This window comes from Anolis carolinensis, chromosome 3 (genome assembly GCF_035594765.1).
Source record: "Anolis carolinensis isolate JA03-04 chromosome 3, rAnoCar3.1.pri, whole genome shotgun sequence".
NCBI classification, from domain to species: domain Eukaryota; kingdom Metazoa; phylum Chordata; class Lepidosauria; order Squamata; family Dactyloidae; genus Anolis; species Anolis carolinensis.
This window is the reverse complement of record NC_085843.1, coordinates 207,757,276-207,781,958: the sequence shown is the minus strand read 5'-3', so window position 1 is coordinate 207,781,958 and position 24,683 is coordinate 207,757,276. Positions and strand designations below refer to the sequence as shown.

The following is a 24,683-nucleotide window of genomic DNA, read 5'->3' as shown; positions in this document are numbered from 1 at the left end:
TTCTAAAATCTTAGCATTACAGACACTAAGACATCAGCAATTCATGCCGCTCCATTTATTCTGTCTCTGTCCCCATACTATGTGATATTAATCCCATGTCTTTTAAAGGTTGAAATTTTAAAATGAAAGGAATGCCATTAATCTTGAACTAAACAGGCAATCAAAGGTGAAGCAACAACATGAATTTAGTGAATAGCAATGCTTCCAAACAATGCACAATATACACTGCAAGAAGGACTCTGTCTCTCATAGAGATCTTGGAACTGAGACTCCTTCCACACAGCTGAATAAAATCCCACACTATCTGCTTTGAACTGGGATATATGGCAGTGTGGACTCAGATAACCAAGTTCAAGGCAGATATTGTGGGTTATTCTGCCTTGATATTCTGGGTTATATGGCTGTGTGGAAGCTATTTAAATTGCTGTTTATCTTGTGAAGGTATTATATATACTTATGTATATGTTGGCCTCATCTATTTGTCTAGTGCAGGTTTGGGTGCCAAAATGATCAATATTGATAAGTCTAGGATCATTTCATGGAAAGGGGAAAGCATCAATGCAGCCTCAAGGGCCAGACCCACATACACCCCACCTAGGCATTCAAAAAAAGCTAGATGTGGTGCCATGGCAAATAGAGAGGATTTGTACTTGTTTTAGGGTCTCCTGGGATGGTTTAATCTCTTGCCTTTTGTCACTCTACTCAGAGAAGGGGATGATTACTTTTTTGATAAGAGTCAAGGTTGATTTTTTAAATTAACATTTCTAAACCTATACTTATATAGGGTATGTTTCCTAGATGAGCTATTTGTTGTATGAGGAAAAGTTTCCTTCTGTATATCCCACCCTTTAATTACATTTGATCACCTGGGTTCTTGTAACAGAAGAGAAGGAAAAAACTTGTTCTATTTACTTTCTCCACACCGTGCGTGATTGTATCACCCTTGTTCATGTCCCTGTTAATGTGCCAATCAAGAAGGAAGAATCCCTCTTCAGTCGTAATGATGGGAGAACCAGCCCGGCGTATGATTTCCAAAGCCAAACTGACAGCAAATGAGAAAGTCACAATGCCCAATTATTTCTAACGGTCAGCAAGCACTAGGGTTTCAAAGGCCAATTCTTTCTTCTCTTGCAAATTTGCATGAAATTGTTCCTCCCTCCACACCATCAGAGTGGGGTTCCTAGCCTTTTGACCTGGGCTACAGAGGCTGACTCAGGGCTCTTTGAATCAAAGGGCAACCAACATTATCTAATCACTGCTTTTTCAATGTACGTTTTGGTGGAATTGGAATGAAATTTCTGCACATTTCTATTGCTCTTGTGTAGCTTAAGCTATATTCAGTTCACAGTAGTTATGTTACAAATAATGAAATTGTAACTCAAAATGAGTTTGATAGAGGCAGAATTATCCTTATCTGTTGGCAGAACCCACTTCTGCCCCATAATCTGCACATGAAACTGTTCAGCTACCTACAATCTATCGGCACAAAAGCCAAAAATATAAGGTAGAGAAGGGGGTGTGCTGGACCAAAGTCTCTTCCAGCTCAGGATCACAAACATAATGCTGGTACAAAGTTGAGCCACATAGTCCAGAATGTTATTTGCCTTCCGTATTCACAAATTCTACGTCCATGCATTCAACCATACACAGGCTGAAAATATTTGCATATTAAAAAGTTCTAAAAAGCAGATCTTTTTCATATAAGGAACACGTTTTACTCTGCCATTGCTCATCCATGAATTTTGGTGCCATGTGGGGTCCTGAAACCAAACCCCAGTGGATACCAATGTCCCATTGTAATTATACTACTGCTGCTGTTTTGTCTCCTCTTCCTCCATTTGTATCCCACCATTTCCCAGTTTACATGAATTTACATGAATTAATATAACCAGCTAAGCAATTTTCATCATACAAAAGTTTTCAGTTAAATTCAATTATCAATAAAATGAGCTGCCATGAAAAGCATAAATATTAAAAGCAACAAATATGAGCAACACGGCACATGAAAGACACTTTCCCCAGAGCAGTCAGCTTTCAAAGGCCTGCTGAAACAAAAAAGGCCTTTGTCTGCCAATGGTGTTTAAGCCAGGAAGACTCCAGTCTAACCAGTCTAAGAAGGGAGTTCCAGAGCCTGGGAACAGTCACCTGTGTTCCTATAAGATGCTCCTGTAAGGGCGATGGGACAGAGATTTCATGGTACAAGCAGATTCATATTGGGACATACAATCCTTCAGGTAATTGGGACCTGAACCGTATCAGTCTTTATACGTCATAACTGCTATGTTGAATTTGCCTGAAAACAGATTGGCCTTCAACAGAGTTGTTTCAACCCAGGAGTTGGCCAATTCCAGTTTGCAGTCTGGCTGCAGCTAAGATGGGAAGATTTTGTTTGTCCTAGTTCTCGATCATGCATCTCAAGTAAATCCTATGGATGATGGACAGTGGGAGGGCTTGGCTTTCTTGTAGAAAGGAAAGAAATGTTAGCATCTCCTCATTCCTGAAGGTTGAAAACCATAACATCAGTTTTGTGTCTGAGAATGAGAGCATGTTTCTGAAAGACAGTGTTCAAAACAGAGGTAATAATAATGAAGATATCTTGTCTGGTTGACACTTTCAACAACTGCACCCTTGTACCTTGTGATAGCCACGTAAGAACTGATCAGGATGGTTTTGACATTTTTTCCAGCTTGCAATCCCATTCCCTCATGTTGCATTTTAAATAATCTATGCTGAGTCACAGGAATTCTGTAGCAGACACAATTGTGGGTGTTCCCCGTGTTTGTCCTGTGAGGCAACCTGGTTCTCATAGCATTTACTGTGTGGAGGATCATATTTTAAAATGCATGTTTACTTATGCAAAACACACACTTCTGTAGTGAAAGACTAGCACATCACTGAGAGGTGAGTTAGAATATTTCTCATGACCGTTTTCTGCATATTTTAACATGGAAAAACATTATTAAAATTGGATTTTGCAGCATGTAATTCAACTGGCAGCAGGTGGTGATCCAAAATGTGATAACCCCTCTTCCGGTTGCAGAAATACACTAATTTGAATATGCCACTAATAGTACTGCTTTTTTTGTGTGTGTGTATCAGTGATATGCATGAAGCTCCAATGCAGTTTGTTCAAAATATACTCCATCCAAGTATTCTCAAATGTTTATTCTAAATGTCTGCAATTAAAAACAAACCCTATAGGTTAACTTTTTTGATCAAATCATAAGTAGTTATTAAGGGATTTGACTTATTAAGGGATCTGCCAGATCTGAGGGCCTGATCCAGTTTTGGTGCACTTATCTCCAAGTGTAAGACAAAATAGCCAAATCTCCAGTTTTGGTGGTTTCATCCCATGCAAGACAAAAGGGCTGGGAGCAAATCTCCCATTCAGTTCAGTAAGGCAGCAGCTTGCTTATCTTTGAAGGGAATAATTTATTAGTTTCTGCAATTTGCAAATAGTTCTCAGTAAATTTATGTATTTACTTAACAATCTTCCTCCTTCCATCTCATTCACTATGTTCCCAAAGCTCACCTTCCACTCTCCCCTGCATCCACCTTCTGGCTAGAAGCAAGTACTGAAGATATAGTGTTCTTTATTCTGTGATCCTAAATAAATTGGAATAATCTTCTAATTTCACCTTATTTTGGAAAAAGCCCCCTTAAATTAGGAAAGGAAGGGCATGTTCTCTCTCTTGACTGATGTTTGTGTGTTTAATGTGCAAATAAATTCCTCCCATTTTAAATCAGCTGTATGACCCGTTTTAGACTGATAGTTTTTAAAACCAAGCATAAGTTCATCTTAATTTTGTTGTACAATGATTTAATATACTTTGGCCTGAATCCTATTAGGAGTCTCACTGAAACAAGGAGATTTACCTATGTGTCAATTCGCATTCAGTCATTTAATAGTTGAACTTGGGAGGGACCCATAGAATTTGGGCCATTATATTTCAATTAACAGTGGCCCCATCCACACAGCTGTATAAAATCCCTCATTATCTGCTTTGAACTGGGTTATATGGCAGTGTGGATTCAGATAACCCAGTTCAAAGGAGATATTGTGGATTATTTGCCTTGATATTATGGTTTATATGGCTGTGTGGAAGGGCCCTGAGTTATTTTAACATGTGGATTTTTCATTTCAAAGGCACTGTAGGAATATTTTGAACAAATTTGTGTAGGGCCAAGTATAATATGCATTTAGTGAAGACCTCTTGCATCCTGAATGTACTGCTGAACAGAAAGCCCACAATGTCAAATCCTTTGTCATATGATGTCGTATGTCTTGACAGACATGGTTGCTGTTGAGGGAAATGGGGGGACTATTACCACACATATTATTGTTTTTCCCGCTTCCCCAATAGCTGAGCAAAATTGATGATGCAGATATTTCAGAATGGAAGATTCTTAATATCCAATTAAATTTATGGAGATGCTGTCTCAGTTGTGTGACACCTTACATACTTCTCAGTGCAAATCAAGTTGTTGTTTGCCTTCAAATAACTTCCAACTTCTGGAGAGTCTAAGGCTAAATCTATACTGCCCTATATCTCAGGATCTGATCCCAGATTATCTGGCAGTGTAGACTCATATAATCCAGTTCTAAGCAGATAATCTGGGATCAGATCCTGGAATATAAGGGAGAGTAGATCCAGCGATCGGCAAACCTATCATGGAGTTTTCTTGGCAAGATTTGTTCAGAACAGGTTTGCCTTTGTTTCCATCTTAGGCTAAGAGATTGTGACATGCCTAAAGTCATCCAGTGAGTTTCTAAGGCTGAGTGAACTCTGGTTTCAAGAACCACGACTTAAAAAACCCACAACCCAATGGAAAATTTGCTAAATTTAGCCATTGTATTTTCAGCATTGATTTTGGAACTGACTTGACTTTTTCCCAAGGGACATTAAGGACAAATCGGCAACTGATCAAAGAAAGCAGTGTTCTTTCTTGAATACTTTAAGAGTACACTAGGATAACATGCTTCCTTCTTGCCTTTCAGGTTAATTGGCACAGCATCAGTCGCACTCAAGGAATTGGTAGGCCTGCAAAGTAGATCCCTTCCATACAAGCAGGTTCCCCTTCTAAATGAAAGAGGACTGGAAACTGGAGTGAGTGATCATTACTATAATTATTATGTGGATATGTCCTGTTCTGATGTATTTCAACAACATAGCTTTATGAAAAGGCTGCCACGAAGAATAAAAATATGAGAGTATAGGCAGGACAGAAAGCTAAAGAAGTGGGAGTGTGCCATTTGAGTCAATATTCTGGAAAATCAAATTACTTTTAAATTTTTATTAATTATGTATTCTTTATCTATGCATGTTATGCAATTCTCATAGCTTTTCATTTTTAATATTTTATTATATTAATTATGCATGTTGCAAAACTCAAATACCTTCTTTTGAAGGTGTCCATTTAATGCAGCCATGCAACAAGGTAGGGCCACCAATGGCACAGCATGTTAAACCACTAAGCTGCTGAACTTGCGGACCAAAAGGTCACATATTCGAATCCGGGGAGCAGAGTGAGTGCCCACTGTCAGCCCCAACTTCTGCCAACCTAGCACCTCGAAAACATGAAAATGTGTGTAGATCAATAGGTACCACTCTGGCAGGAAGGTAACGGCGCTCCATGCTGTCATGCCGGCCACATGACCTTGGAGGTGTCTACGGACAACGCCGACACTTTGGCTTAGAAATGGAGATGAGCACCAACCCCCAGAGTCGGACATGACTGGACTTAATGTCAGGAAAACCTTTACCTTTACCTAAGCAACAAGAGTTACAGTTTTTTCTTTCTTTCTTGGATAAGCTTCTGCATATTATGTGATTGGCATTGCATCCTTGCACTAGATATCTTATAACATGATGCCAACAAGCTAGTTTTACTGCTACGTTTAAAAAAGAATTGCCTTTTATCCCACATTCTGACCAAAGGTTTGCATGAGGTGTGGGCTGTATTCATGTGTTTGCCCCCAATAAATTATTTCCCATTAGAGCTGGAAGAGGGTATAGATGTGGCCCAAACTGGGTGGTGAAAGATGACCAGGACCAGCAGGGTATGTGATCATTCCTGCCAGGAAGTGGGCTTAGTCACAATTAATATTTTAATTTTAAATACACTGGCAAAGGAATGTAGATGTGGATACTCAGGAATCTTCTGAGTAGCCACATCAGAAGGGCCATATAAAATCCAGATAATCTGCTTTGAACCCGATTATATGGCAGTACAGACTAATATCATCCAGTTCAAAGCAGTTAATGTGGATTATCTGATTTGATAATCTGGATTATATGACAGTGTAGAAGGGGTCTCACAGATCAGTATAGTAGTGTATCAGCGCACCTCTCAATAACAAGATGACTAATCACATTTAAAGTGAAAATGCATGATGGGAAGAAAAAAGTGAAGGGGCCACTGCTAGATGGCCTCCAGTAGTGCAAATGAGAGTTTTCTGAAAGCAAGCTCACATTAAGTTGAGTTTGCTTAAGGGACATATGTGACTGCTTAAGATAAACTCATTATGATGTGTGCGATATATGTGGCATTAATGATTTTTTTTTTTCATGTCAGGAGTGACTTGAGAAATTGTAAGTCGCTTCTGATGTGAGAGAATTGGCTGTCTGCAAGGACATTGCCCAGGGGATGCCCGGATGTTTTGATGTTTTTATCATCCTTGTGGGAGGCTTCTCTCATGTCCCCGCATGTAGCTGGAGCTGATAGAGGGAGCTCATCCGCACTCTCCCCGGGTGGGATTTGAACCTGGCAGCCTTCAGGTCAGCACCCCACCCTTCAAGTCACAAGGCTTAATAATAATAATAAAAAATAAACTTTATTTTTATATCCCGCCCCATTTCCCCGAAGGGACTCGGTGCGGCTCACAACAGGGACAAGCCCAAACAACAACAACATATTTAACATAAACTTAAAACATTCCAACAATACACAACATAAAATAATGGACAAATACATTAAAATCCAAGCAATAAAATCAGAGTAATTAAAAGCAACCCAGTGGGGACAGGTTTCATAAAGTGCTGTATCATGGAAATAAGTAGCAGTGATAAAGTGCCATATGCTTTTAAAACAGAAAGAAGTATTCTAATAACAGCTCTATTGGGCCTGTTCATTTAAACGCGCTCTGGAACAACCATGTTTTCAATGCTTTAACCCACTACGCCACCAGGGGCGCTGGCATTAATGATGCAAACCCTGGATCTATGCTGACCTGAAAATATGTAGAGAGCAAATAAAGTTTTTTCCAGGTGCAGACAGGCTCTCATGTCCCTTCTACACTGCCATATAAAATCCAGATTATCTGTGTAGAAGGGGCCTAAAACATAATTCTGGGCAAATGAATACAGGCTTCCTGGTTTATATAACTGCCCCGTTGTTGGGAGGAACCAAACAGGAACAATTGAGTGGCAGTTATATACCAGCATGCTTTCTCATTACCAGCCTACTATATGACAGCCCTATAATTACATCTCAATGCTAAATGTCTAACTGCTTTGTAACCTGGAGGAATTTATTTGTGGTATGGCATGAATAGATCTTTTTAACTTTATGTGTGTGCATGCATGCATGATTTTTCCCACTGCAACAGAATAGTGCAAACTTCTATTGCAAATTTCTTGCATGGACCAGAGTAACTTTTTACAATGTGGACAATCTTTGTGATTATTTTTCTTTTCTTTCTCATTTAGGCAACAATTGATTTGGTGGTAGGATATGAGCCACCTGCTGGGCCTCCAAATCCAAATGACCCAGGGGGGACTAATATGGAAGGCACTGAAGGTGTGCTATCACTTTTCATAATTTCCCTCTCTTTCCCAACCTATACTGTTTCTAAAAAAAAACCAGCACATGGTTAGTAAGAAGGATTATCTAAAGAAACCAATTCGTTTGACTGTAAGCTAGTGTTACAAATAGGAACACTGGATTGTATACTTTCCTTCCTTTTGTCTCATTTGCTGATGTTACTGTGAGGAAGAGTCTGGGGAAACTGGCTGATTTGTATTAACTGGAGATCCTAATAATATCTGAATTCAGAGAGGATAGTACAGTCAGCTTGCAGTACTCAAGGAAATTCTAGGAAATTCTAGGACTCTCCCCCTTAGGAACGAATACCAAAAACCATGGATGTATCCATAGAGGTTCATTATTAGTTTATTTTTACATTTTTATTTTACCTACAAGATGTAATTGCTGTTTTCTCAGCTTGGTCAGTGCAGGGAGAATTTTCTCTGCCTGACAAGTATTCTAGGCTGTCACAAGCTAATCACAGAATTATAAAATTAAAAGTGTCCAAAAAAAATCCATTCAGTCACATCCCTGCCACTCAGGAATACATAGTCAAAGCATTTCTGAGAGATGGCAATCCGGCCGTTGTTTAAAAACTTCCAAAGAAGACAACTCCGGTTCCTTCTACACTGTCCTTATATCCTAGGATCTTATCCCAAATTAATTTCTTATTGCAGATTATATTTATTTATTTATTTACCATATTTATATCCTGCCTTTCTCTACCCCAAGGGGGATCAGTTCCTGGGATATAGGGCAGTTTAGATCCAGCTTGAAGCTATTTTCTGGTGGTCCTTCAGACTCAAACTACACAAGGCAGATGTAGTTGCTTAAACCAAGACTTGCTATAATCTATATGAGCATGCAATATTCACTGAAGAAAAGTATGATTCAGCTGAAGGAAGCTGAATCATTCTTCACTTCATGACATACCTCTTCTTCAAACACATTTTCTGAGTTTAGCCATGGAGAAAATTGCCTTAAGGAAAGGAACTGTACGAAGCGAAGGGGTGAGAGTCTATTTTGCTATTACAACTTGATACATGCACCTTGCTGTTCCACCCTTTGTATATGACTGGGGCTTAAGCAAACAGACCTGTCATGCATGGCATTTTGCCTTCAGAAAAATTGCCTAAAGGCCTGAAACACAGACAGTCACTTTCACCTCATGCCTCTATAAATCAAATACTTACCTGAAGATTATTGTTCTCGACAGTTGACTTAGAGGCCCTCCTAAATGTTAGCTTTTTATGTCATGAAAACCGATTTGTTAGTTTACAGAAACCATGCTGTGCAGTCAGCGATTATATTGCCTTGCCCTTAACTCCTAGGTGAGAAAGAAGGATCTTGTTAGTAAAGAAATACACTTGGAGGCCAGGGTGTAACTTTTCCCCCAGCTACAAAAACCCGTTCTGCCAGTTTTCATCCAGGAACATCACCTTTAAGCCATAAATTGTATTGTAAAATGTGAATCAGCTGGGCTGTTACGGTGTTGACCAGGTATACAACAGGCTGCCAGAGGGACCTGATCTTAAACAATGGAAACATTTGATTAAATTCCCAAAAATCAGAAAATACAAATGCAAAAGTTGCCCTGCCGTTTGGAAGGAGGAAATTAAAGCTGGATCTACACTGTCATATAATCCAGATTATCAAAGCAGATAATCCACATTATATGCTTTGAACTGGATTATATGAGCCTACACTGTCATATAATCCAATTCAGAGAAGATAATAAGGATTTTATATGGCAGTGTAAATGGGGCCTAATTCAGCTATACAGAATTAATCAGAAATAGTTTTCAATCTTAATACCATCTATACTCGAAGGTAAGCCGAGTTTTTTGATCTGAAAAAGCCTTCCTTGGCTTATAATGGGGTCAAGCCAAGCAGTGGAGCCTGGAGGCCATTACTTGCAATATATGATATATTTCTCTCTCCTCCTCCCCTCCCTTAACAGTGTGTTTTCTTTTCCAGTCAAAATAGATATTATTTGTTGTGATCATTAATCGATCTATTGACAGTTCATCTTTTTCACAGGTATTGAGTCATAAATCTCTTCTTTCTCATTTTCACATCAGTCTGTAACTATTCAATAAATCTAGGCCAATAATCACTTTAAGACATGTACTCAGATACTATTTTTGAACTTATTTGTGTTCCAAAATATAAATTTCTAAATGTGTTTTGATATAATGTAAACAGCTAAGAACTGCAGTATAGAGTTCTAAGAAATTAAGAACCGAGGACTAAGTTCCAGTTGAGCATTATTAGTCCAAGAATTGTAGATTAGTTCTGTAAATAATAAATATGAGAATTTTTGAGGTCTGGTTTCTTCAAGCATCTCTACTTGAAATAGAGATGACACAGAGATATGAATAAGTTATGAACACATAACCCATAGTTGGGCATTTGTAACTGTGCTTTGTAACTGTATGATATTCAAAATCTTTGTAGCTGGATCTACACTGCCATATTATCAAAGCAGATAATTCAGAATATCTGCTTTGAACTGGATTGTATGAATCTACATTGTGATATAATCCAATTCAAAGTAGGTAACCTAGATTTTATATGGCAGTGTAGAAGGGGCTTATGTGTTCAAGGGGCCTACTTTGGAGGACACAAATGGAACGTGAAAGTTCTCCAGTGTTGACTACGCAGGAATCAGACTCTGCGATCAATATGGATTTTAGGATGGATCTACACTGCCATATAATCCAGTTCAAGGCACATAATCTGGATTTTATATGGCAGTGTAGATCCAGCTTCTACAAGAAGTAAAAAAAAATTTTAAAAATAAATGTAAGGATTTAGTGTTTCTCCCCTGCTTGGAAATAACAATAAAATTTAGTCCAGCGCTTCTCAAACTATGGGTTCAATGTGGAGTGGGTATGAAAACTGCTGAAGGGGGAACAAGATTTTTTTTTCAAATCCCTCCATACATTTCCCCCATTCATCCTCACATCATTTTCATCTGCAGGACAGTTGTTAGTAATATTCTACTGCTGTGTAGTTGAAAATGAGAGATAGCATTGACCCAAGCTCATAACTTTGGTGAGATGTTTTTTAGCACTCAGCAGTACACCATTCTTTTCTATATCTTTGACAGACGGAGAAGAAGCTGATGAAGATGAGAATACTCCTGATGGCGGAGCTGGTGGAGCTCCTGTCCCAACAGGCGGTCCAGCTGGCACACGTGAAACTCAACTTGCCCGGCGTATTACCAAAGGAAAGAAAAAGCAGAGAGTGCTCTCTAACAAACCTCAAGACTTCCAGGTAGTAAAGTTCTTGGAGAGCACATATACCTTTTAATGATTTAATTTTGTGCCATTTTTGAGACTAAACTACTCCTGGAGTCCCACACATAGCTTACCTAGCAGTAAGCTTCACTGAATGCCATGTGACTTTCTTCTGAGTACCACTTTTGCTGCAAATTTCAGCAGGAAAGTAGATGAAGAGTTGATATGTTTACTTTTCAGTTCAGGAACATCCAGACTTTTCAGAAGGTCTTGTTAGAATCTTGGAAAGTTTTTTCCCCCTGATGTAATGGCCTTGGCCCAAGTCCATGCTAACAAAGGAGTGGTAGGAGTAAATGTCAGAACTTCAGTGTAAAACCTGGAAATATTTGGTTTTTTTCCAATTTGCTTAGGCCTCTTCTACCCTACCATATACAATCCAGATGATTTGCTTTGAACTGGATTATATAGCAATATTGACTCATATAATCCAGTTCAAATCAGATAGTGTATTATCTGCTTTGATAATCCAAATTATATGGCAGTGTAGAAGAAACCTGAGACCATATTGAATAATCTACAGTGCTAAACTGTGCATGCAGTGTTCTCTAAACCAAGGGTGAGCATCTGTGGCCCTTTAGTTGCTGTTGGACTGCACATTCTATCATCCTCCTAATCTTTATTTATATGCCCCTCCCCTTTGCTTCAGACAGGCCCCTTTTACACTACCATATATTCCAGATTATCAAACGGCTGCTGGGAGTTGCAGTTAAGCAACATCCGAAGGCCCCGAAAATTCCCAACCCTGGCTTATATGATTAAAACCATCCATTCGGTGGAAAACAAAACATACCTGATCTAACATTGCAACTCTTTTTTCTCTGTTTCTCTCTCCCCTCCTATCTTTAATCCTGCCAGATTCGTGTTAGAGTCATTGAAGGCCGTCAGTTGAGTGGGAATAACATAAAACCTGTTGTGAAAGTACATGTTTGTGGCCAAACACACAGAACAAGAATCAAAAAAGGAAACAATCCTTTCTTTGACGAGGTAAGTCTAGCACACATTTTGAAAGTTTCCTCACTGAAAGTTGTCTTTTAAAATTTTCTTTGAAGTTTTTTTATTACAAAAGTACATTTCTGTCTTTTCAAAAAAGATACTCAGGTTGCTAATAAAATTCAATAAATTTCCAAAAAAGTTCAAATCTGACATAACTCTAGATGACATATGAAAGATGTAGAAAAATGTCGAAAGTGCAGCCCTTAAACACAGTATACTTAAATTGGGGCTGGGTCTACACTGCCATATAATCCAGGGTATCAAAGCAGATAATCCACATTGTCTGTTTTGAACTGGATTATATGAGTCTACTGTGAACTACTGTACAGTGTTCCCTCACTTATCACTGGGGTTAGGTTCCAGGAGCACCCACGATAAGTGAAAATCCGTGAAGTAGGGACGTTATATTTATTTTAATATTTATACATTATTTTAGTAGTTATACACTATTTTAAGTCTTTATCAACCAACTGTGTGTTGATAAATCACCTCCTTCTCCTCCTGTTGCCACTTGGGCTCCTTTTCTCTTCCTTTGGCTTCTCCTTCCTCCCTTCCTTAGGCTGTAAATTGTAATTTTTTATGATTTATAATATTCTTTTAGAGTTTATTGAAAAACTGCAAAACAGCAAATCTGCAAAAAGTGAACCGTGAAGTAGTGAGGGAACACTGTACACAAGTAGGGGAGCTTTTGCCCTAAATTTGCCATACTATTAAGGTTAGGGAAGGTCTAAACCTTCTCCATTCTTCCACAGTTATGGTCTCAATCTCTATCAAGCCCCAAATGCTTATTTAAAAATAAAAACAAAATTTGAAGCATTTAACGAAGTGTGCTGTTTAGCCCATGGATTTCCAAAAGTGTCTATTAGTTTTAAATTACTTTTGAGCAAGTTCTCAAAATCTTATGATTTTAAACTTTGAATATGTTTTAATGGACTTTAACTGTGAATTTTAATACTGTTAGGATCCTGGAGTTATTTGGGGTGCTCATTCAGAAAATTGCATTGGATAGAATACATCAGCTCTAGATTATTAAATATGTTTTTCTGTGGGTGAGCAGATGGCAACTACTGGATGGCATATGTTCTGTATTAGAAATTAGAGCTGATGTAGTCTATCAAATGCAGTTTTCTGAATCAGCACCCCAAATAACCAAACCGAATCTAAAGTTGACTAAAAACTGATTTGTCACCCTTTTGGTAGTAATGTTGGAGAATGGTCCCTGGTTAAAGTGGTCCCTGGTCAATTTGTCACTGGTTTAAAAAAAGGTTGGGAACCACTGCTCTATAGGAAAGACATCTCGTGATGCTAGGTTCTGATATTCAGTGCATACCTCCTGAATCAGCTCATATCTTCAGAGAATATTTTAGAGCTTACATTTTTATAGCAACTTTTGGTTTGATTCTTTGTGTCTGAGATAAATACTTTAATATTATTTTATTAAAATTCTTAATATTTTGATGCAAATACTCCTCTGAATTGATGGGCAAAAATGTTGATTGGAGCACAGTGGATAGCTAGCTCGCTAGATACAGATAATCCCATAGGTATCTGGGAAAATTGGGAACTTAATGTAAGACAAAAACAAGATTGGCTTTAAAATAGCTAAGCTATTTTCTCCTCTCTCCCCTTATCTTAACAGATTTTTTTCTACAATGTCAATATGACCCCTTCAGATCTCTTTGATGAAACAATAAGCATTCGGGTAAGAAAAACTAGTGATGCTCAGTACAATCTGCCTTACTTTTGTTGCAAATAAGTCAGACATCTTTCTCTTTTTTATTGGATTATAGGTGTATGACTCATATTCTTTACGTGCTGACAGTCTGATGGGGGAATTTAAGGTAAGTCCCATAATATCCCATGATATGTTAATGCTGGAGAATTTTTGCTTTTTCTACCCCATTATAAGGGGCACTTTCACACTACAGAAGCTGCCTATGGATTCCTAGGATTTGCATTTTAGGGTATTCATTATTGTTAGTCAGAGAGCTCTAATGCCAACGACAATTAAAGCATAATCATATTGTTGGACTCATATAGCCCAGTTCAAAGCAGATATTGTGGATTATCTGCCTTGATATTCTGGGTTATATGACAGTTTGGAAATGCCCTATGATGATCTCGCCAGTTTCTTTTTCTGAAATATATTCTACAGCCCTTGATATTAATTCAAGTACTAACCAAGGCTGACCCCATTTCTCTTCCAAGATCAGGTGGGATTTATGTCCTTTAGGATGTTTTTAATACTGAGGATATTTAATTCTGTTTCTATATTTGTATATTTTAAAACTGTATTGAAGTGCTTTTAATGTAAGCCACTTTGAGGCCCCTTCTACACTGCCATATAAAATCCAGATTATCTGCTTTGAACTGGATTATATGGCAGTGTAGACTCATTTAATCCAGTTCAAAGCAAATAACCTGAATTATCTGCTTTGATAATAGGGATCATATGACAGTGTAGAAGGGACCTTAGTATCCTGGTAGAGAGAAAAAGCAGATTATAAATAAAAATAATAATAAACATAATAATAATAATAATAATAATAATAATAATAATAATAATAATAATAATAATAATAATAACAATAACAATAATATAAGGCTCTACTGGATTAGACTTTGTTACTGCTGGAGGTATAACATTCTAAACCTTTCTTTCAGATCGACATAGGCTATGTTTATGATGAACCTGGTAAGTTAATGTTTTTCAGCCATAATTTGCTGTATGTTTCTACCATACACATAAATTTATTTACTATTTGTTATTTACTATAGTTATACCCTGTTCTCTCACGGGTTGGTGGTTATGGGATAAGGATGACTCTTGACATTGTAGCTCTCAAGAAGATGACTAAGACAGTTGCAGTCCCATGTTTACTTACTTAAGTCCCTCTGAATTCTATGAAACATCTGAAGCCCCTTCTACACTGCTATACAATCCATATTATCAAAGCAGATTATCCACATTATCTGCTTTGAACCGGATTATATGAGTCTGCACAGTTCAAAGCATATAATCTGGATTTTAAATGGCAGTGTAGAAGGGGCCAGAATAGAATTGTGCTGCCACTTATAAAAGTGATTTCATTTGTTCTGTGCTAATAAAAATTAACCAGGGAATCTATGCAGGTGGTGTCAGTAATATCATAATTCTGGAAATATATGAATTGGCATGGGAAGCAGCCAATGTTTGGAACAGATTTATTCTGTTAGGCTGCCTCATAAAAAGATTTTGTAGTTCTTCAGGTTACAAAGTATCCATGACATTTCCCTGCCCTTTTGATCAGGACTAAGGCCCCTTCCTCACAGCTGAATAAAATCCCACATTATCTGCTTTGAATTGGAATCTATGGTAGTGTGGACTCAGACAACCCAGTTTAAAGCAGATATTGTGGGATTTTCTGCCTTGATATTCTGGGTTATATTGCTCTATGGAAGACCCCTAAGGCCCCTTTTTACACTGCCATATAAAATCCAGATTATCTGCTTTTAACTGGATTATTCGGCAGTGTAGACTCATACAATTCAGTTCTAAGCAGATAATGTGTATGCTTTATTTTTGCCTATATTAAGAGCTGTGAGCCACAGCATTTGGAGAACTAAAATTCCCTCACTCCACTAATAGCTGTGAGGTCAGCAAAGGTTACTGCTTAGCACCACCACCCCAACCACATCTTTAAAAATTAAAACATCATACTTTAATTGTAGGAATTTTAAAAAAATGATTTGCTTAATTTCTTTTCTTTATCATTTCCTTCAGGCCACGCAGTCATGAGAAAGTGGCTGCTTTTAAATGACCCCGAAGATACCAATTCAAGCCCCAAAGGGTACTTGAAAGTCAGTATGTTTGTTCTTGGAACAGGAGATGAACCACCAGTAAGTTTAACAAATATTTATATTCTACCGATATGCATCACTGATTACTTCTAGATTGAGGAACTTTTGGGATTCCAGATGACATTGGACTGTAGCACCCATCAGCCACAGCCAGTACGTCTAATGATTGATAGTATCTGGAAGACTAAACGTCCTCAATTCTGGGATCAGTTCATGCAGATGAATGTGCCAGAACTTCTTTTGGTAGCTGAAACAACTAGAATAATTGAAGCTGCTTACTACTACAGTATATGTTTCTTTTCCCTAGTTCTGCTTGCTCCACTATTTTCCGCCTTATTGCCACAGTGCTTCTCTTCCATGGCCTTCTCCATCGCTGCCTTTCCAAGGTATAGCTTCTCTTAACCTTTTCCTGTTTCTGATCTTTTGGGTGTAGCTCCTCCTTGCTCAAAATGTTGTTTTTTTTCCTGGCTGTTCCCATTAAGAAGGCTGTTAATATGTTGTGGTGAAATGCACAGCATTTCTCCCAGTACATTCTCACAAATGTCCTTTGTGAGGAAATGCAGAATACATATATGTATTTGTGATGACATAGTAAATGTGAGTAATAAAAGGTTTTAGGCCCCTTCCACTCTGCCCTATATCGTAGCATCTGATCCCAGGTTATTTGATTATCCCAGATTATCTGGCAGTGGGGCCTCTTCTAAACTGTCCTTATATCCCAGGATCTGATCCCAGGTTATCTGCTTTGAACAGAATTGTGGGTTTTTAAAGCCGTTGTTTGATCATTAGACTACAATTTTTGAAACCAAAGTTTAAATCTTCACTCAGCCTTCAAAACCAACTGGATGACCTTAGACATGTTACAATCTTTTAGCTTGAGATGGAAACAAAGGCAAACCTGTTCTGAACATCTTGCCAAGAAAACTCCATGATTGGTTTGCCAAAGGCTGGATCTACTCTGTCCTATATTCCAGGATCTGATCCCAGATTTTCTGCTTTGAACTGGATTATATGAGTCTCCACTGCCATATAACCTGGGATCAGATCCTGGGATATAGGGCAGCATAGAAGGGGCCTTAACTTTCAATAGTCACCAAGGTTTTTTTAAAAAAATTACAGTACAAACCATATATCAATGAAGGACATGTTCCAGGACTATTTTGATATTTTGGGGGAACACAACAACCTTCATTGATATTCCATTATTGGTAGAAGTTGTTGGCTTTGCTCAGAATAGAATAATCCATTGACTAGCCTCCCGTCAGTGGCATAATCAAGTGTAGGTCAACACTATGCCTGCATTTGTCTATTTTTGTGTACGGTGGAGTTTGATATCTCATTTCTTCCTCTACACTGACCTAAGTCATCCCCAGACCTACCTTAGACCTACTGATGCACTCCATGGTCATTTATGCTTGGAGGAGAAAGGAGCAGGATGTAGATTAACTGGCTATGTCTCCATGTGCCTTCAAGTTGCTTGTCGACTTATAGTGACCCCATGAATTTCATAGAGCTTTCTTAGGTAAAGAATACTCACAGGTGTTTTCTCCAGTTGCTTACACAGAAATATAACTTACAGCACCTGATATTCACTGGTGGTATCCATCCATATACTCTGGTTAGCTCTCAAGATCAGACTGATTTGGTGCCTTCCGTCGCTTATGAACCCTCATCATGTATGGTTACAGGGATATAGCCAAATTTTTCTGTGATTCTCTTACTCTCCTCTAGATACAAATGACTGTGGCTGAGGCGATTCAGCATTTCCACTGTAGGTCCAGGCAGTGTTGGTAAAGCACTCAACATGGCATAGGTCCACATGCAGAATTGCTGTAGTATGCTGAGTCATGTATGATTGCTAGTAGCAGTTTGGCATGCTGAATCATCTCTCACCAAAAGATACTCAGAAACAAAAGACAAAAAATAAAATAGTTGGGATGTTGTGTGGTTTCCAGGCTGTGTGGCCGTGTTCTAGTAGCATTTTCTCCTGACACTTCACCTGCATCTGTGGCTGGCATCTTTAGATCCTCTGAATATGCCACCTACAGATCCAGGTAAAACTTAAGGAGAAAATGCTTTTAGAACACAGCCATACAGCCAATACCCCAGCAATTCTGTCGTTGAAAGCCTTCAACAATACAATACAAGAGTTTTTGGAGAGATTTTGCTATATTTGATATGAGTTAATGTTAATGTAATCAAATATGTCTTCAACAGGCAGAAAACCGAGAACGGGATAATGAAAACGATGATGTGGAAAGTAACCTGTTGCTACCAGCTGGGATAGTCCTCCGATGGGTCACTTTCATTCTTAAGATCTACAGAGCAGAAGATATTCCTCAGAGTATAAATCTTTTTTTTAAATTCCTGAGCTGTGTTTATTAAAATGAGTAATGCTTATAACTCATTGATCCCAAAGATTCAAAAATGAAGGTGGAAATGAAGACAGCATAGACCAGTGAGCCAGCTCCAGGGGAACTGTATTGGTGGAGAAAAGTAAATAAAGGAAAGGGGAAAACGGGGAGGGAGAATGTAGTGAAGTATCTGAAATCTTGAATGGAAGCCTTTTGCATAGCAGTACATAGCAGGGCTAGAGTTGTAATAGGTAATTAAAGGCTTTCCCCTGACATTAAGTCCAGTCATGTCCAACTCTGGGGATTGGTGCTCATCTCCATTTCTAAGCTGAAGAACTGGCCTTGTCCGTAGACACCTCCAAGGTCATGTGGCCAGCATGACTGCATGGAGCTCCATTACCTTCCCACTGGAGCAGTACCTATACATCTATTCACATTTGCATGTTTTTGAACTACTACGTTGGCAGAAGCTAGGGCTAACAGCAGGAACTCACCCCACTCCCCAAATTCGAACTGCTGAGTTTTCGGTCAGCAAGTTTAGCAGCTCCGCAGTTTATTCTGCTGCACCACTGGGGGTTATTGGTTAAATTCCAATATAGCAATCAAGTGCAGCAAGATTGCATATTCATAAAACATGCACATTTAAATTGCAAGTTTTCTTTTCTCTTTGTTTTCTGCTCAGTGGATGACGCTTTTTCCCAGAGAGTCAAGGAAATATTTGGAGGTGAAGCAGACAAGAAAAATCTTGTGGACCCATTTGTGGAAGTTTGTTTTGCTGGGAGAAAGGTATTCCATGCTAAGAACAGGAAATGTACAATTAAATATCCAGGTTGGATTGTTTAGAAAATTCCTTTGTGATAAAGAGATAGCTCATCAATTTTTTCCTGTTATGAGGGTAATATAATATTTTAATAATTAAAGAGAAAATGAAGCGTTTGTTATTTTGCTGATATTATTAATTGAATTTAATATTATGTAATCAAGAGTAGTCTAGTACCAAAAAACTTTACATGTTGAACATATAAAACCAACCACAGTAAATGGATAATTAACTTATAAACTCTAAAAGAAACAGCTAGAAAAGCAATAAGAAAATCAAGGGATACTCCATAGGATGCCTCCAATACTGCAGATATTGTTGGATTGCATTGTCGGGACCTTCCACACAGCTGTATAACCCAGAATATCAAGGCAGAAAATCCCACATTATCTGCTTTGAACTGGAATATAAGGCAGTGTGGATTCAGATTATCCATTTCAAAGCCGATATTCTGGGATTTTCTGCCTTGATATTCAGCGTTATATGGCTGTGTGGAAGGGCCCTCAAAGTGCATCTATGCTATAAAATTAATACAATTTCACAACACTTTCACTGCCAAGACTCAATGCTATGTAATAACAGGAGTTGTAGTTTTTACAGTACATTAAGAGAGAAAAGGCATCATCATCATCATCATGGGTCTTTAGCCTTCTCTACCCAAAAAGTGCTGGTGCTTCAAAAAACTACATCTTTTCAAAGATCCAAAAAATCTGAAAAAACCTCTGGTTCCAAGCAGTGGTTACTATTTTGAGCAACTGTTTCTGTATTTTGTTAGTTGGATCTACTTATGCCTGAATACATTTAGAAAGATAGAGCGAGTGCTGGTTTGTGAGTTTAAATAATACTTTTCTTCACTTGGGGATTTTTTTTTTGCAGGTTTGCACAAAAATAATTGAAAAAAATGCTAATCCAGAGTGGAATCAACTTATCAATCTTCAGATCAAGGTTTGTTGCCTGCGACACCAGCACACTACTATAATATGTTTTGTTTTAGAAATAAGACATTGATTAATTAGTACTGTCTTCTTTTTTCTAGTTCCCTTCAATGTGTGAAAAAATAAGGCTGACGGTGTATGACTGGTGAGTTCCGTCTTGTTATGTATACAGTCACATACAAAACAACAATTATAGTGCCAAGAAAAAGTGTTTTGACATAAGGTGCCAACATATGTTCATTACTAGCATTGTACAAGCAGCCACAGAATTAATTAAATTCTATTTACAGAGAGGTGTTCAGTTTATTTGTAATAACCATTAGTAATAGTTTGGTGATTTTGTTAATTGCCGTTGTTACAGAGCATGACAAACTCCCATGAGTTCTTTGCGCTCATTAGCTACTCAGCTGGATTCATTATACAGATCATTAGAATGGTTTTGTGGTTGATTATGTCCATTAGGCTTACTTCCAGCAGGGTTGGTCGGGCAGCAGAGGGAGAAGGGAATACAGGAGAATGGCAGTCCTAAAAGATACTAAAAAAGATACTGAAAGATACATGCACTTCATTTTACCAACCTTTGGGAAATGCACATTGTGCCACCTGATGGCCAGCAATGGAAATGAAATGTAACGCTTTCACGCCTAGCAGTAGAAAAGCCCCTCTTTTCTCCTAATCTTTATAATGGGGTCATTTAATAAATACAGTAAATAACACTATGTAAGAAAATTTGAAAAGTTTCTGCTCCTGGTTTGAAAGTGTTGTTTCCTGTTTGACAATGCGCTACTTACTTTGTAAGTAAGTTGTACTCCAGAAACCTCATTTTTATGGCCACCACAAACTATATTGAATTGGTTTAGACTCTAGGAGATATTCATTGAACAACTAGAGCAAAATGTGCTGCAGGATGTCCCACAAAAACAAAGTTTTTGTAGTTCAATAAACCTTTTCCATGTTTTTATGATAAAACCAATTAGGAAATGACATTTATAATCCAGGAACAAAAATCATGTTGCATAGTGGAATCAATGTAGAAGTAGTGAGTACTTATAATAGGAGGAGACACAATAGTAATGTATATATCATTCACACACACAGCATTCAAAATATTCAAAGATGGTACATTGTGAAAACAGAACATAATATTACATAATAATACACTTTATTTATAATCCGCTCTATCTCCCCAGAGGGACTCAGAGCGAATTACAGAACACACAAGAGGCAAACATTCAATGTCTTTTACACAACAACATACTCAGACAGAGACAAAGTTCTTCCCCTTTTTTTCATCTCTGGCATCTGGAGGTGATGCTCAACTTCCGGCTATGGGGAATACTCTCATTCCATTTTCCCATGCCTAGGAACCTGTTATCCATAGATTCTCCGGTCTGTTGCCAGCATGTTTTGCATATCTACATGGGGTGCCCTTTTACCTTACCACTGAGGCAATACTTATTGATCTCCTCAAATTGCATGCTTTCGAACTGCTAGGTTGTCAGCAAGCTGGGGCTGACAGGGGCTTAACCTGCTGTCCTACTGCAGCCCCTATGTGAATAGTTCAAAATCATATGTAGCTTGAGTATTCCTTTTTCAAAATGCTTGGAACCAGAATTATTTCAGATTTCAAATTTTGGAATACCTCGGTGTGTGTATATACAAACATAATGAGATATATTGAAACCCAAGTTTAAACAAGAAATTCATTTAGGTTCCAGATATACCTTATGCACATAGCTTGAAAGCAATTTTATACAATATTTCAATAATTTTGTGGATGAAACAAAGGCCCCTTCTGCACTGCCGTATCATCTATCTTATCAAAGCAGATGATCCACATTATCTGCTTTGAACAGGATTATACAAGTTATACTGCCACACAATCTAGGTCAAATCAGATAATCTGCATTTTATATGAAAGTGTAGAAGGGGGCAAAGTTTGTGTATTCAAACCATCAGGGAGCAAAGGTGTCACTATCTCAGTATTTATTTATTTATTTATTTGCGACATTTATATACCGCCCTTCTCACCCCGAAGGGGACTCAGGGCAGTTTACAAGTATATATACATACAATATATTATATTATACAACTATATCGCAATATTATTAGTAATATTGCATGTAATATAAATATACAATTATAATAGTGAATTATAATAATTATTACATTGTATTACATCATAATATTATTATTAATATTACATGTATATACAATGTATTATAATATTAGTATAGTATAATATTATTATATATCATTATATCATTAAATTGATACAGGAGACATGGGTAACCTACGTGGACCATTTCACATTTTGGAGCATTTAGGGTTTCTGAATAAGGCATGCTTAATCTGTACTTGTGATTATACAGTTCCATTTAATTGCAATATTTTTACACAGGGATCGTCTTACAAGAAATGATGTTGTGGGCACCACATATTTAAGCCTCTCTAAAATTGCTGCTTCTGGTGGAGAAGTTGAAGGTAAACTAGTCTGCCCTTAATCCCTCGTTTTTCAAAGGAGCCTTAGCACATCCAGCATGAAATCAAGTGGATGGAAGGGTAAAAGGATAAAAAGCACTCGGCACAAGAACAGTGGGTCAGGAACAGTGCAGTACACAGTGCCTGGGCATATAGTGTAACAAACCTTTGTGTTGCAATTGTATCGGTGATTGTATTTGTCTGCAGTGGAAATGTTTCATGCACTTTTCAAGGACTGCTTGAGACCTTACTATAGCCCCTTCTACACTGCCGTATAAGATCTAGATTATCTGCTTTGAACTAGAGTGTATGGCAGTGTAGATTCATATAATCCAGTTCAAAGCAGATAATATGCTTGTAGCCACCTATTCCCACAGAAGTCAAAACTAGTAAAAGAAAGGCACACATTTTAAAATAACAATTGTCCTTTTAAAATATCTTGAAATGCTTTGCACTGAAATTATAAGTGAGAATGTTAAATGCTTTGTCTCTACTCAGGAAACTTTTTCTCCAAAAAAGTATGTTGGAGCACAATATTCATTGCAAAACCTGGATTTTTCAGAATATCATTGAGTAGTTTGCTAAACGTGGTTCACATTGTTCTAATGATTTTATTAACAATATTCTTTTTTTTAACATGCTTGCATTTTTATTAGCCACATTCAGTCAGCAATATGGCTTATATATTTCTAAATAAAATAGAATTGTACAAATACATGTATCTTTAATAAGCAGAAGTTCATATCCCAATCCCATGACTATAATTGTAAATAATAATATAATATACTTTATTTATGTTCCACTCTTTCTTCCCAAGGGGACTCAGAGCGGATTACAGGTACATATATGGCAAACATTTTATGCCATTATACAATTGACAGAGACAGACAATACATAAACAGAGGCAGGCCTTCCTCTTTCATTTCTGGCATATGGAGATTGTGCCAGACTTGGCCATGGGGCTGTTGTTCCATTGTTCCATGCTGAGGAGTCTGTCTATCAAACAGCTGGCATGTTTTTCAGGGGCGTTTTTTTCTTCCCCGCTAAAGCACTACCTATTTATCTACTCACATTACTGTTTTTGAACAGTATCTACTCACATTACTGTAGGCAGAAGCGGGAGCTCACCTTATCGACAACTTGAATCGTTAATCTTCCAGTTGGCACGATCTTCTAGTAGCTGACGGTTACAAGAAGATATAGGGTCTTTGATCTGCAGTATAATCAAATCAATTTTGTGTGTGTTTATTTATTTATTTATTACAATACTTATATCCCGCCCTTCTCACCCATAGGGGACTCAGGGCGGTTTTCATCTGTTGATTTCTGGTTAACATTTCTTTCATGTTGTAGAACTTTTTGCATACTTTGTTCACTATATCCTTTTTGACAAATTTTCTTTTTAGAAGGATCAATTCCTTGTTGAGAATGTTATTGTTTCAGATGAAAGCCAAGTTTATTTCCTGTAGTAATAGCCATTATTATGTACCATAAAAATGTCCAAACATTAATCAGAAATGATTATTTCTTCCATATAAATTGTGTGGTAGGTTTGCCATCCGAATTAGGAAAATACTTCTCCTAAATTGCATAAATCATTTTGGGTATTGTTTTGAATCTGAAGTTATTTCAATGAATGATTCTTGCTAATGGCATCCAAATCTGCATATGCAGTTCAGTATATTATTCAGCCTTTTTGCTCACAACCCAATCAATGTATGTTTTCATATCTTCTGCTATTTTGGAAATCTGGTGTGAAATCAACAGAAGCATTATGTGATTATCCATTTCATCTTATATTAATCAGTCACCCATTTAATACCATATGATTTGTAGAATCTGCATGGACCATTTTCCTATATTCATCATTTATTCTTCATATGAACAGTAAACATTTCATGGATATATCTTTGTGATTTGAGGTGTGGTTGATGTGACAGGATTTTAATTGGCCATTTCTGGGAAGCTTTCCACACTTGGGAAGAATAAGTAACATTCCTTGGTTGTGCCTTAATGGGCCAATTTTGTAGAACAATCTTTTTCAATGTAGTTGCTTCCAGATATGTTGGATTGCAAATCCCATTGTCATATATTCCAACATGTACACAGGCTGGAGGAGGCTGCAGAATGATAGCATAATATGGTATGTTGC

The 24,683-nt window shown here is 37.6% G+C and overlaps 1 protein-coding gene across 4 annotated transcripts in view; it reads left to right on the top strand.

Annotated features, from left to right (window-relative positions):
• myof (myoferlin) overlaps nucleotides 1-24,683 on the top strand; it is a 112,443-nt gene that overhangs the window by 26,482 nt on the left and 61,278 nt on the right. For 3 of the 4 annotated variants that reach the window (XM_008115335.3, XM_016995335.2, XM_008115334.3), the window contains exons 4-16: nucleotides 5,000-5,108; nucleotides 7,710-7,800; nucleotides 10,919-11,085; nucleotides 11,964-12,092; nucleotides 13,741-13,803; nucleotides 13,892-13,942; nucleotides 14,766-14,796; nucleotides 15,865-15,980; nucleotides 18,159-18,285; nucleotides 18,978-19,081; nucleotides 19,992-20,060; nucleotides 20,152-20,195; nucleotides 22,452-22,534. In XM_008115335.3, coding sequence (XP_008113542.2) covers nucleotides 5,000-5,108; nucleotides 7,710-7,800; nucleotides 10,919-11,085; nucleotides 11,964-12,092; nucleotides 13,741-13,803; nucleotides 13,892-13,942; nucleotides 14,766-14,796; nucleotides 15,865-15,980; nucleotides 18,159-18,285; nucleotides 18,978-19,081; nucleotides 19,992-20,060; nucleotides 20,152-20,195; nucleotides 22,452-22,534 — 1,184 coding nt within the window. Of the gene's footprint in view, nucleotides 1-4,999; nucleotides 5,109-7,709; nucleotides 7,801-10,918; nucleotides 11,086-11,963; nucleotides 12,093-13,740; nucleotides 13,804-13,891; nucleotides 13,943-14,765; nucleotides 14,797-15,864; nucleotides 15,981-16,216; nucleotides 16,328-18,158; nucleotides 18,286-18,977; nucleotides 19,082-19,991; nucleotides 20,061-20,151; nucleotides 20,196-22,451; nucleotides 22,535-24,683 lie in introns of those variants that run through there. The other variant, XM_062976160.1, reaches the window with a different exon arrangement.